Source organism: Notolepis coatsorum, assembly GCF_963971535.1.
Source record: "Notolepis coatsorum genome assembly, chromosome: 7".
In the NCBI taxonomy this organism is placed as follows: Eukaryota; Metazoa; Chordata; class Actinopteri; order Aulopiformes; family Paralepididae; genus Notolepis; species Notolepis coatsorum.
Window position 1 is genome coordinate 100,068,853 of NC_140171.1, and position 14,690 is coordinate 100,083,542.

General features: G+C 44.0%; 1 protein-coding gene across 1 annotated transcript in view; it reads left to right on the forward strand.

Annotated features, from left to right (window-relative positions):
• Positions 1-1,374: 1,374 nt before the first annotated feature.
• Positions 1,375-14,690, forward strand: part of LOC311231707 (extracellular serine/threonine protein kinase FAM20C-like) — a gene marked incomplete at both ends in the record, with an annotated part of 164,483 nt that continues 151,167 nt past the window's right edge. Inside the window, 4 exons of the mRNA XM_084318334.1 lie at positions 1,375-1,838; positions 3,492-3,667; positions 13,345-13,423; positions 13,945-14,037. Of these exons, the coding sequence (XP_084174460.1) occupies positions 1,375-1,838; positions 3,492-3,667; positions 13,345-13,423; positions 13,945-14,037 (812 nt within the window). The remainder of the gene's footprint in view (positions 1,839-3,491; positions 3,668-13,344; positions 13,424-13,944; positions 14,038-14,690) is intronic.

Sequence of the window (14,690 nt, forward strand, 5' to 3'; positions counted from 1 at the left end):
TGTAGGTCGAAAATCTGTTTATCTGATGTAAATAATCCCCCGCTCCCCCCCGCACCCTGCCCCCCTGCTCTGCGAGTGGCCGCTCCTGTGACGTAGGGTGCTGTATTACCTCATTGTGTGCAGAGGGGAAGTGTGAAGGAGGGCATGTAAAACGACTAATGAAACGTAGCCCCTGTTTTGTTTCACCTTCATTGATTTAAGCTTCATGCAGGTTTAAAGTGTTGATAATATCTCAACCTGGTATGAAAACATAGGAGCCCAGAATAAGCACAAACTGGCAAGGATTCGTAACATGGCCAGTAAAGTTATAGGGAAACCACAAAAACAGAGTTGTATGTACTTCGGAATAGCGATAAGGCTCAGCAAATATTGTCTGATCTTTTGCATCCCCTTCATGGTGAGTTTGACAAGCTTCCATCTGGAAGGCGCTATAGAGTTCCGCTAGCCCCAAAACACATTTAAGATGGTTTTCATCCCACATGATACTGCTCTGGTGAATTCATAGCTTTTCATTTTAACCATGATAGTGGTTAGGTACCTGAAGCTGTGTTGTTTCTCTTTTGTCTATGTATTGGGCTGTTTTGGGCCAATGTCTTTTGTGCCTGTGTGGTGTTTGTGGTGTGTTGTCTTGTTGATTGATTGAACATTTTATTAACATATTGCATAATGGGTACAATACAGTACGGTGCAATACACACAATTGTTAAGGGGATGCAGACCAGAGAAATACTTTCGTCTTGTTTACACATTTACCATGATTGCAACCATGGTGAAGCCAGTGGACAAATACAAATATCTATCTATCTATCTATCTATCTATCTATCTATCTATCTATCTATCTATCTATCTATCTATCTATCTATCTATCTATCTATCTATCTATCTATCTATCTATCTATCTATCTATCTATCTATCTATCTATCTATCTATCTATCTATCTATCTATCTATCTATCTATCTATCTATCTATCTATCTATCTATCTATCTATCTATCTATCTATCTATCTATCTATCTATCTATCTATCTATCTGTCTGTCTGTCTGTCTGTCTGCCTGTCTGTCTGTCTGTCTGTCTGTCTGTCTGTCTGTCTGTCTGTCTGTCTGTCTGTCTGTCTGTCTGTCTGTCTGTCTGTCTGTCTGTCTGTCTGTCTGTCTGTCTGTCTGTCTGTCTGTCTGTCTGTCTGTCTGTCTGTCTCTCTCTCTCTCTCTCTCTCTCTCTCTCTCTCTCTCTCTCTCTCTCTCTCTCTCTCTCTCTCTCTCTCTCTCTCTCTCTCTCTCTCTCTCTCTCACACTTAGTGTTATCCACTCCCTCCTGCTGATATTCTGTCCTCTGTCACTGCTTCTCCCCTCCCTCTGTCTCCTCTCGGCAGGATGAGGTGGTGTATACTCCGTCGCTCCAGGACAATCTGTCTCTCCTTAGCGTTCGCCACCGTGTTGCTCCATCTCTTCTTGGCACTTGTCTCTCTCTCCGTCTACAACCAGCCCTGTGACACCGACACACTTCCCAAGATACACAGCCTCAGGACGCTCGCCGACAGCAACTACCAATCCATCCAGGCCATGGCCAAGCCGCCCCTCGTTAAAGACGAGATGGATCCCGCCGAAACAGACGCCAAACGTAACCCGGAGATCCTCGTTGACCCGTTGATGAAAAAGAGTAAAGAAGCCTTGTTCGCCACCGTGGCCAAGACGGGCCTGGGGTCCGGTTTGTCAAAGTTAGAGGCCCTCTTTAACCACTCGTTGTACAATATGCCCAGCCTGCCGATCCCCGAAGAGGACTGGCTGCTAAAGGTCAAGCCAAAGGTCAAGGCCAGTGAAGAGAGCTCACAGATGTGGTGAGTGTATGAGCATGACCAGGGGGCGCAGAGTGTGTTTTTGTACCATGTCATCTAGCAGAAACCTCACCTATCCGTCCATATATCTCTCACGACCCCAGAGATCTCCCACGCCGTCTCTCATCCCACCACCCCGCTCTATTCAATCTGTTCCCTGTCCCACCTTAAAGGTGCTGGAAGTGGTGTTTTGTTGTTAAAATAAGTGGTCTACATGTTAGAATAATAGCTCTACACTCTTGACAGCCATCACTGATATAGCGTGTCTGGTCAGTAACATGGGTCTCCCAGTCCCTCCGCTCTGCAGTAAACAGAAAATACATGTCCTGGTAGCGTAAAGATTTTTACCAACGCACTTTCAGTTCCGTGTTCTGCGATCTGATTGGCCACTGACGTTTCTCTCAGCGCCAATCGCGTTACGCCTAGTTCTGCCTCTAACAGCCTGCTAGCTAGCTAACGCCTAGTTCTATCACTGGTTAAGCTTGGCGACTCTTTCGAAGTTGGTTAAGGTTAGAGTTTGGATTATTTTTTTTCATTTTCAACCTTTATTTAAAATCGTAAGCATCTGAGGTTCCCTCATTTACAGAAACGACGATTGTACAGTACATAATAAAAACAATATTCACAGAAATTTAAACACCAGAGTAAAACAAATTAAAAACGTTTAAAAATAATTTTAAAATATCAACTAAAACAGTTACAGGTAGTCACACAATGGTCTGAAATCATACATTTAAACATTCCAAGGGAAGGAAGAACCTCCAATTTTAGCGTGAGTTGAAGGACATTCCATGAGTTAGAGGCATCAAAGGAAAAGGCTGACTTCCCTAGCTCAGAACAAATCTGAGGAACCCTAAGAGCCTGAGAGCTGGTGGAATCAGAGCTGGTGGTCTATCGCCCTGCTCTAAAGACAAACTCTAACCTTAACCAACTTCGAAAGAGTCGCCAAGCTTAACCAGTGAATGATAGAACTAGGCGTAACACGATTGGCGCTGAGAGAAACGTCAGTGGCCAATCAGAACCCGAACGCGGAACTGAAAGTGGGTTGGTAAAAATATAAACGCGTCCTGGTATCCCGTTCCCACTTTATCCAATCAGGAGAGAGAACTCACACTGCAAAAATGGAATGACAAAAATAAGAAATAAAAAAGGAATGTGTCCTTGAAACAAGTTGGAATTGTCCTGTTGGAATGTAGAGCTATTGCACACTTATCTTAACAAATAAATACCACTTACAGCACCAAATCTCGAGTCCCCAGTATTAGAGTCCGAGTCCAAGTCCGAGTCACCAAAGAAGTGCCTGAGTCGAGTCCGAGTCAATTCCCCATTACCCTAGTCCGAGTCCGAGTCCAAGTCATTCAGGTTGGTTGAGTCCACTCCACTCTGCCAAAATAAGTTCTACATTAAACATAAATTACACAGCGGTCACCATTTCAAAGGGAGTTTATTTACTTTGTGACACAATAGCCAAACAAATGCATTAGCCATCAATATCTTATGCCAAATGATTAGGGCCTATTACCAAAAAAAGAAGATAATAACTATATTTATCAATTAACAAGTCCGAGTCCTCGTCTGCACCTTCCGAGTCTGAATGCAGTCAATGCTTACCACAACACTGCATACTTATCCCCGTACTTCACCTCCCTGCCCCAGGGTGAACGCCAGTGAGGACAGCTACGAGGACGTCCAGTGGAACACTAGCAGGGACAGCCACCCCCCCTGGCTGCACTTTCACCTGGGCATCTCCCGTTGGCAGCTCTACCCCCAGCATGACCCGAACATGAACCTGCTCAACCAGCAGCTGGCTACGCACCGTATCGTCAGCGCAGGTACCGCACTGCACACATTTCAGTTTTGCTTGCAGTGTTTGTGTGTGTCATGTACAAAGGTCTGATGACCATATGGAATATAGCTGGAGCGGGCTGTACATGAAACCAGCCCGTCCAGTAGGTGCTTAAAGCACAGGTCCCGGCAGGCAAGAAATAAACAAAGCGTTTTCCAAAAGTAATAATATTTATTATAATATAAAGAAGGGAATTAATCCCACAACAAATAGACAAACAGGGAAAAAGGTAAGGAGAGAACAAACAGAGAATCACAGTAAGGTAAGTAAAAGGGTTGGCACAAAGGCCAACACCATATATCGTTCCACGCACAGTGGCAAAAATGGCCTAAAGGCCAACAATATATATATGCCCCCTTAATAGGGGTAGCCGGCACAGAGGCGAACAATATAGGCTATAGGTATAGTAATCCCTTAACAGGGAAGAAAATAGGCACAGAGGCCAACGATATATACCAACCCACACAAAGTGGAAACAAAGGGCAGTATTGAAATAATCCACTCAACGGTGGCAAACAGAGTAAATATATATATATGTAGATATCCACTTAATAATGGTGAATGGCACAGAGGCCAACAATATATATAAACCCACACAAAGTGGAAAACAAGGGCAACCTACAACGCTCTGGTCACTGGCAATTGACACAGAGAGGCGCCAGGATGTGTGTGTGCCGTCAGGTTTTTATCCACCCGGCCCCCGAGGCGATTGCCGTCAGCTGCCACTCATCAGGCAATCAGCACTCTTCAGTGTAGGGACGGGCGGCACCTGACAAAGAAAGAAAGGGACAGCATTAGCTACCATGGCACACACACATCACATACAAAACATAACACATATTACATATACTAACCTGATGTTCACATATCACATTACAATTGTGTGTATTGAGCCGTACTGTATTGTACCCATCCTGCAATCTGTTAATACGATTTTCATTCAATCAATCAATCTATGCCGTGATTTATTGAATGAAAATTGTATTAACAGATTGCAGAATGGGTACAATACAGTACGGCTCAATACACACAATTGTTAAGGAGATGCAGAGCAGAGAAAGACTTTCGTCTTGTTTACATCAGGGTCCCCCATTTAAAATGCATAATGAATTGTAAGTAAGGGTGCAATTAGCACAGTGCAATCCATTCTTTGTGGATCTAGCTGATAGTGTTTTCACGGCGTGTCATCAAACCGGAGGTCGGTCATTTTGGAGATACTGAGCGTAACCAACGCAACCGCAACTGTTCCTGGTCATTGTTGCTCAAAATGTTCAATTATTGCAGTGTTTTTGGCTGTACTAATCGGTCGGACTGGGAAAAGCATTTGGAGTACTTCATATTGCCAAAAGCTATTACAAATCAGGGAGAAGAGTGCAAAACATTGTCTGAGGAAAGGAGGCGAACACCCCCTCTCCTCTCCCGTCTGAACGAACTACCAAAGTACCGATTAGCATTTCGATCCAAGAATGTGTACTAGTAGACTATTAGAAAATAATTTCAAATGTAAAGATCAGTTGATCTAGTAACATTATTGAATCACCTTGGTACCTTGGCTTTCACTATACACATGTCATCGATGAGCTTATACTGTGCCCCTCTCATCCATCCACACACCATCTGGTTGTAGGCATCCAAACCTTTGTAAGATTTAATGTCTTCATCTGTGTATGGGCTTGGTGAAAAAACTAGGTAGTACGGGTCATTTTGATCAATTTAATTTACGACAGTAGTTCACTATGTCGGGATAGGCAATAGAAGGCAGAATTGTTGGGTCGTAACTCCAAGATGATGAGCCAGCTCGTACGGATCTTCACCACCTATTAGTCTGAGTTAATCAGAATATCGCACCCTTTCCTGCCGACTAAGTCCTTCTCTGTAGGTTCTAGCAGCTTCCACACACTTTCCTGAACTTTTCTGTGGTTTAAGCATCCTAAAATCCTTAGAATCAACTTAAATCGAACATTCAGCGTGCAATCCATTCTGATGTTTAAATCCCAGTATCTCCACAATGGCCGCGCATCCAGGTTACTGACCAAACCGTGACGTAAGTGCAAACGTTTTTCTTCCGTCACCAAAAATAAAATAAAATAGGTAGAGCCAATATTTAGTTCAATTGCATACCACCTTTGTGAGATGGTCTACACATTAACATGATACAAATCAAAACGTTAGTTTTTAGTGGTGAAATAAATAAATAAATAATAATTTTGTTACAGCAACTTACTGTAATCACTTGACCCGCTATAATCCATTATAATCGATGATGGATAACGTCCTTTTGAGCTCCGAGATGATTGTAGAGATCGCTCGCACCGCTTTGGCCGCAATGGATTTCTAATAGGTGACTCAAAAGTCCCCAACGGAAAGAATTATCCGATTTCACATGGTTGTAGTCGAGATTTGGGGCAACATTTGTATTAAAAAACGTAGTTGTTGGCTCCTATTTAAGGGGAGGCTGACGCCACGTTGACAGGCATTTCTCCAACAAATAATCAATCGATAAACACCATTGTGTGCGCACAGGGGTTGGCTACAGTTTGAGTGCTCATTTGTTCTACCAATTTGAAGTATCGTCAGGGACTTTGTTTTTTTGCGAGGGAAGTGACCCGAAACTGCATTCTGAATACCATTGTGGGCAGAGCTCCCATTTGATTACATTACGGCAGAACGTTTGACCTCCCTAGTAGACCTGTTCGCTGTATATGTCAGACTCAGTCTGCGCGCATCAAGGGGTCAAAAGGAACGCAATCCTGGTCTGAACAACGGGGCAGACTACTATATTTGCATTTGTTAGCCATGCTAGCGATCTAAACAAATCAATCCATGCCGAAGCTAGATAATGTAAAAGGTGAAAGACTCACACTCACAGCCGTGCTGATTTGGCAAAATGACATCAAGCCGTTTTAGTTTGAAACAACTTTTAGTCAGGGGAGTGTCATGGTTTCTCCATAGAGCCCCTTCATACTTTTTTAGCACAGCATCAAGAGTGGGTTCGTGACTCTCTTTGCTGCACCCTGTGTTGAGAGTCGGCCTTGGGGCGAGAGGAGGCCATCGGTGGAATTTCAAAGGAACTAAAGCATGCGAATCAGACACGAACCACTGCAAACAGAAGCTACTAACACTACTGCCCACACTCTAGATAAGATAAGATCATTCTTATTGTCTGTAACGCTGATACAGACCTTTGTTTTGTGTCAGAACACACAATACTGTGTTACAAAAAAGAACAACAACCATGTTACAGCAGAGACAGACATACAGACAAGACATCAGAGAGACAATGTAATTAACCCCCTCCCTACCTCATAACCAACTTTAGGCTTTGATTGATTGATTGAAAACTTTATTAACAGATTGCAGAATGGGTACAGTACAGTACAGCTCAATACATACAATTGTTAAGGGGATGCAGACCAGAGAAAGACTTTCGTCTTGTTTACATCAGGGTCCCCCATTTTTATTCATCGTAACATATATGACATACAGATAGACAGTACTGCTACATCTATACATTTATGACATACCAGATTTGCAAATACAGTACTGTTTGTGATACGAAAAGAGTCCAGAAAAGAAGTATATATATTTGACGTAGAAACTGTACATTGGAGGAGGTTGGGTAGGTGGGGGGGGGGGGGGGGGGGTACTGTACATTGGAGGTGGTTGGGTGGGTGGGGGGGGGGGAGGTTGGGTAGGAGTGGGGGGGAGGTTGGGTAGGAGGGGTGGGTGGGGGACACTGTACAACTGTACAAGCAACACTGTACATTGGAATATTGACAAGACCATACTTGGTCATTTTTACTGTACATTGGAGGGGGTTGTGTTAGGACATTTACAGGGGCCAGTTTCGAATTGCAGTTTCCCGTAGGTGTTTTTTGAGAGTGTTTTTGAAAGTGGGTAGTGATTCACATTCCTTTACAGCTTTGGGTAGTGCGTTCCACATTGATGTGGCATAATTGCTAAACGTGTTTAGTCCCTTGTTTGAGCCGAATCTGGGTTTAACATGATTTGTGGAGCTCCCTCTGGTGTTGTGATCGTGGTATTCACTGACCTTTGGGAAGTATTTTGACATGTACATGGGTACCTTGGTCGTGTAGTGTATCTTGTAGACCAGGCCCATTGCAAGTTGCTGTACTCTGTCGTCTACTCTAAGCCGTCCTAGGTTGTCAAAGTGGGCAGGGGTGAGGTGGGTTCTAGGAGTAAGGTCAAGCAGTAGTCTGACCAGTTTGTTTTGAGATGTTTGTAATTTTGTTTTTAGCGCCTTTGAGGTGCTTTGGTACCATGAGGTGCAAGCATAGTCGTAGTACCCTTGAATGAGTGCTCCTGCCAGAGTCTTCAGGGTATTCTTGTTTACCAGTGAGGAGATCCGGTACAAGAATCGAGTTTGTTGGTTGACTTTTTTTATTACATTGGATGCCATTTTGTCACAGGAAAGATTTGCCTCTAGGATTGAACCCAGGTAGGTAATATCTTCTTTCCTTGTGACAATATTGTCACCCACTGTAACTGAGAAGCCGTCGGTCTTGCTGAGTTTGTTATTTGAACCGAAGAGAATGGACTCTGTTTTGCCCATGTGTAATGATTATCAGCGAGCCATATGCAGATTTTGCCTAGTTCCGAGCTGAGGGTTTTTTCAACCTGTAACTTGTTCTTGTCAGAGACCAGCAGGTCTGAGTCGTCCGCAAACAGGAACAAGTTGCAGTCACAAGCTGACGACATGTCATTTGCATAAATTAGGAACAGTAGCGGACCTAGTATGCTTCCTTGTGGAACACCACAGCTTACTGTGAGGGGGGGGGATAGGGTACCGTTTACCTCCACCATCTGCTCTCTCCCCTCCAGGTAGGATTGCATCCAGCTCACTGATAGACTATCAAAACCAATTGTTTTTAGCTTGTCAATCAGAAAGGTGTGATTGACAGTGTCGAAGGCCTTTTGTAGGTCCAGCATGACCATGCCGCAGTATTTGCCGGCGTCTACCTCTTGTTTGATGTGGTCGTTTAAATAGAGAAGGCATGTGTCAGTGGAGTGGGATGTTCTGAAGCCAGATTGGAATTTGTAGATTAGATTTTTTTCCGCAAGATATTTTTCGACCTGTTCGTATACAATTTTTTCCATGACTTTCGAGATGGAGGTAAGGATAGAAACAGGGCGGTTGTTGCCTGGGTCTAATTTGCTGCCTTTTTTGTGCAGGGGTGTTACTCTCGCAATTTTGAAGTCCTTGGGGACGTGTCCCTGTTTTATGGAGAGGTTTATTATGTGTGTGATGACTGGGGTGATGGCGGCTGCTGAGTCTCGGAATTTGGAGGGGATGTTGTCATGGCCAGTGGCCTTGTTAGGTTGGAGGGCGCTCAGTTTTTTGAGTACCTCATCTGTTGTTACCATTTCCAGTTTGAAGTCGTCTTTGTGGACCCCTAGGTTCTTGTAGTATGCTACTATGTGTTCTACCCCATAATGCCCTGAGTGGGAGGGTAGTTTGTTTACCAGTGTTGTGGCTATGTTTGTGAAGAAACTATTTAAGTAATTGGCTACATCCAGCTTGTCTGTGATGAGCGTGTTGTCTGTCTTTATGTTTATGTTTGAGAATCTGGCTTTAAGTTTTTTACTGCAGCCTAGTTGGTTATTGAGTAATTTCCAAAGTTCACGTGGTTTGTTTTTGTTTTCCACGGTTTTGTCATTGATGAAATTTTTTTGTTGTTGTTTTGATCATGGAGTTTACGTCATTTCTTAGTCTGTTTCTTTCCAGTTTGAGTTCAGTCACGTGGGCTTGGAGTTCACTGCTCGTGCTTATGGTAAGCTTTGACTGACTTTTACGAAACTCAGAGCATTTTTTGTCTCTGGTTTTCATATCGGTCAGTATTTCAGCGTGCATCCACGGCTCCGCGCGATTTTTTACCCTGGTGGTTCTTAGGGGGGCCATGTTGTTTAGTATCGTTGAAAATTTGGTTTTGAAGCCAAGCCATGTTTCTTCAACCAGTGTACCATTGAGCTCATCTGACCAGTCCAGACTCTCCAGTTCAAGGTTAAAGGCCTCGCTAGAGTAGGTTTTGAGGTCTCTAGATGTGACTGTTTTGTGACAGCCAGCCTTTTGTTTTAGCTTTTTGCGGGTGCAGAATATCATATAATGATCACTTAACCCGCATGCTATAACCCCTTTATTGGCGATCTTGGACTTGTCAGAGGTCAGGATGAGGTCAATGGTAGTCTGAGTTGACTCACATACACGTGTGGGTTGTGTGATTAGCTGGCTGAGGCCGTGCAGATCACAAAACCTATTGTAGGATTTGAAGACGGGTGCATCTTTTTGTTGCATATCCGTGTTCCAATCCCCAATAAGAATAATTTCTGCATCCTCAGCTCCAGCTAAGCACGCATCCAACACATTATAAAAGCCATTTTGGTCTGGCGGTCTGTAAATTGTGCCGACTAGAACAGATTTAGCCCTTTCAAATAGAATATCTACAAAAACATTTTCAATAGCCTCATGATCTAGGTCTGTACGGTTAATAAATTTGGTGTCTTTATGAATGTACAGGCAGACACCTCCTCCATGCCTGTTCCTGTCATTGCGGACTAAAGAATAGTTCTCCAATTCAATTTCCGGGTCTGTTACTGATGAGTCCAGTTTAGTTTCAGAGAAACATAGAATGTTTACCTTACCGCTAATGAAATGTTGCCTTATTTCTGCCAGTTTGTGCCTAAGGCTATTTACATTAAGATGGAAAATATGAAGACCGTTTTTATTTGCTGTGTTGTCTATATCCTTGAGATACGCTTCTGTCCTTGACAGTCCTTGACAGTCTTCATTCCTGCCTAGACGACATCAAATGCTGGATGGCACACAATTTTCTACAACTCAATCACTCAAAATGTGAAATCCTCCTTTTCGGCCCTCCAAACCAAACCAATGTCATTGCCAGCAGCCTGGGTAACCTGTCTCCCCTAGTCAAGCCCTTTGTTAAAAACCTGGGCGTGCTCTTTGACCCCGAGTTTTCCTTCAATAGGCAGGTAAACTCGGTGGTGAAGGGATGCTTTTTCCAGCTCCGGTCCATAGCCAAGATCAAGGCCATTCTCTCCCCCTCAGACCTGGAAAGAATAATTCACGCCTTCATATCCTCACGCTTAGACTACTGTAACTCCCTGTACCTGGGGCTAAATAAATCCACCATAGCCCGTCTACAACTCCCCCAAAACGCTGCCGCTAGACTGCTCACAGGTACCCGGAAGAGAGCTCACATCACCCCTGTACTTGCCTCCCTCCACTGGCTCCCGGTGCGCTTTAGAATAGACTTCAAGGTCCTCTTAATGGTGTACAAAGCCCTAAATGGTAAAGCCCCTGCTTACCTAGCAGACCTCCTCACCCCCTATACCAACGCCAGGGACCTCAGATCGGCTGATAAGGGTCTCCTAACCACTCGTGTCTAGGGGGGGACGTGCTTTTGCGGTCGCAGCCCCTGACCTCTGGAACAGCATCCCCATGTCCATCAAATCTGCCCCCTCCATCGAGTCTTTTAAATCAAAACTCAAAACCCACCTATATCGCCTGGCCTTCCCTGACTCACTTTGACTCTTGCCGTACTTGTTGACGTGTTGTTCTGTTTTTCCTTTGTCTATCCGTTGATTTTATTTTGTTTCTCTGTTTATTTTATACTTTTCTTTGTACTTAGCTTAGCCATGTGAAGCACTTTGGTTGACAAGCGTCATGTTTAAACGTGCTATACAAATACATTTGATTGATTGATTGATTGTCCTACTTATTAGCCTGCGTTTAGCCTGTTCAGTGAGATAACCGAAATCAAGCTGTACAGTAGGGAAGTTCCATTTGTATCCCACCCTGTGTCATGGAGAAAGAAATCGCATTGCATGTAATGAGAGTAGTGGGTGAGTGAGTGAGTGAGTGAGTGAGTGAGTGAGTGAGTGAGTGAGTGAGTGAGTGAGTGAGTGAGTGAGAGAGTGAGTGAGTGAGTGAGTGAGTGAGTGAGTGAGTGAGTGAGTGAGTGAGTGAGTGAGTGAGTGAGTGAGTGAGTGAGTGAGTGAGTGAGTGAGTGAGTGAGTGAGTGAGTGAGTGAGTGAGTGAGTGAGTGAGTGAGTGAGTGAGTGTTTGGATGTGTTTGTGTGTCATGTATGACAAAGAGAAATAGAGCGTAACAAAGTCTGTGTTGGTGGGCAGGCGCTCCACATGCGTGTACACGCACAGATCCATCTAACCAGGTCGCTACTTTTAGTCCTTTTATGCCTTATTTTAGTAATCTGCTGCAATTTTCTTTCTTTTATCTTTCTTTTTATTATATGTACTACTGTATATGTATTCTTTGCTCTGTGCTTTTATCTGTGAAGCACTTTGGTACAGTCACAACTGTTGTAAATGTGCTATATAAATAAAGTTGATTATGATTACAATTATGATTATATCTCGGTTGTTTGGCTGTTATGTGAGTGTTGTGCTGGTGTGGTGGGTGAGGATGTGTTTTCCTGTGGGGTGGGGTGTGTGTGTGTGTGTGTGTGTGTGTGTGTGTGTGTGTGTGTGTGTGTGTGTGTGTGTGTGTGTGTGTGTGTGTGTGTGTGTGTGTGTGTGTGTGTGTGTGTGTGTGTGTGTGTGTGTGTGTGTGTGTGTGTGTGTGTGTGTGTGTGTGTGTGTGTGTGTGTGTGTGTGTGTGTGTGTGTGTGTGTGTGTGTGTGTGTGTGTGTGTGTGTGTGTGTGTGTGTGTGTGTGTGTGTGTGTGTGTGTGTGTGTGTGTGTGTGTGTGTGTGTGTGTGTGTGTGTGTGTGTGTGTGTGTGTGTGTGTGTGTGTGTGTGTGTGTGTGTGTGTGTGTGTGTGTGTGTGTGTGTGTGTGTGTGTGTGTGTGTGTGTGTGTGTGTGTGTGTGTGTGTGTGTGTGTGTGTGTGTGTGTGTGTGTGTGTGTGTGTGTGTGTGTGTGTGTGTGTGTGTGTGTGTGTGTGTGTGTGTGTGTGTGTGTGTGTGTGTGTGTGTGTGTGTGTGTGTGTGTGTGTGTGTGTGTGTGTGTGTGTGTGTGTGTGTGTGTGTGTGTGTGTGTGTGTGTGTGTGTGTGTGTGTGTGTGTGTGTGTGTGTGTGTGTGTGTGTGTGTGTGTGTGTGTGTGTGTGTGTGTGTGTGTGTGTGTGTGTGTGTGTGTGTGTGTGTGTGTGTGTGTGTGTGTGTGTGTGTGTGTGTGTGTGTGTGTGTGTGTGTGTGTGTGTGTGTGTGTGTGTGTGTGTGTGTGTGTGTGTGTGTGTGTGTGTGTGTGTGTGTGTGTGTGTGTGTGTGTGTGTGTGTGTGTGTGTGTGTGTGTGTGTGTGTGTGTGTGTGTGTGTGTGTGTGTGTGTGTGTGTGTGTGTGTGTGTGTGTGTGTGTGTGTGTGTGTGTGTGTGTGTGTGTGTGTGTGTGTGTGTGTGTGTGTGTGTGTGTGTGTGTGTGTGTGTGTGTGTGTGTGTGTGTGTGTGTGTGTGTGTGTGTGTGTGTGTGTGTGTGTGTGTGTGTGTGTGTGTGTGTGTGTGTGTGTGTGTGTGTGTGTGTGTGTGTGTGTGTGTGTGTGTGTGTGTGTGTGTGTGTGTGTGTGTGTGTGTGTGTGTGTGTGTGTGTGTGTGTGTGTGTGTGTGTGTGTGTGTGTGTGTGTGTGTAGTAAGGGCTGTTGCCATGGTAACATTTCGGGGCACTGTTTTCAGTGCAGAAGTCCGGGGGGACGCAGTTGAAGCTGGTGATGTCATTTCCCAACTACGGACAAGCCCTGTTCAAACCCATGAAGTGAGTCAATGAGGCGAAACTGTCCGTGAGCCAATCAGCTTCCAGTGCAGCCGCAGGAAATATGTAAATAAAATACTTATCGACCACAGGAAAAATGTACATAATGTAGATGTTAAAAAAATATATATATCTGAAAACATTTGAGTTCCCCTACTGGGGAACAAACCCAGGACGTTCGATTGGGAGACTAGTGCCTTTACCTCAAGACTACCAAGACATACGTTTCTGATAGCCTCACCCAAACCCGTAAATATATATGACTTATGCAATAAATAAAAATATTACTTATGGCTATAAAATAACGTACATTATGTACCTTTTCCCTGTGGTTGATTAGTACTTTATTTACATTTTCTGATGACACTGTGTTGTCCCTTGATACACACACTGAGCTGATTGTACAGTATGTGTACACACTTGCATACAACTCTAGTTTAAGAAGCTTTACTTTGTGGCAGTGCAAATGTATAATCCATGAGTGTATAATGTAAAGTGAATGTTTCTGTGTCTCTCCCCTTCAGGCAAGAAAGGGATGAGGAGACCAACTACAACCTATACTACTTCTCTGACTTTGAGAGACACAATGCCGAAATCGCTGCCTTCCATTTGGATAGGTAGAGCAAATTTGCTATCCAGTAAATTATAGCGCAGCTCACTGCACGAAGCGCACCGGTCGAAATGGTTGACAAGGCAATTATCCCATTAAGAATATTATATAGGGTAAACAGGGGTAAGACCACCCCCCCCCCTCCACGTACTGTAAGAAGCCCCCCCCCCGTAATTTACCCCATGACCACTAAATCCACTCAAATACAATTTCAGATCATGTCTAAATCTTTGAATAGCGTCCAACTTATTAACCCTTTCACTGCCACACGACAGAAGGTTAACCCTTTACTATCACACAACCGACGGTCTGTGAATTGTCGCAGTGAAAGGGTTAACCGTTTTGGTAGTGCGGCAGTGAAAGGGTTATAGTAGAGGGAGGTACCAAATGTAACCTGTAAATAAAAATCTAAATAATGTAATATGTTGTTGACATTAAGAAATAAGGATCTGAATTATGCTGAGAATGTAGTTGTGAGCACTATTAAATTGTTGTATCGCCATAACTTGAACTTCTTCGCCTCCTGAGGTAACAAAAATGTAAGAAAATAATAGGATAAAAACAAACTCTTTTTACATGATGCATTTGGCTAATGAGACAGTATTGGTTCTTCAGCTTGTTGATACATTACATTCTAGGGGGCATCTTCCCCTGGTAGGG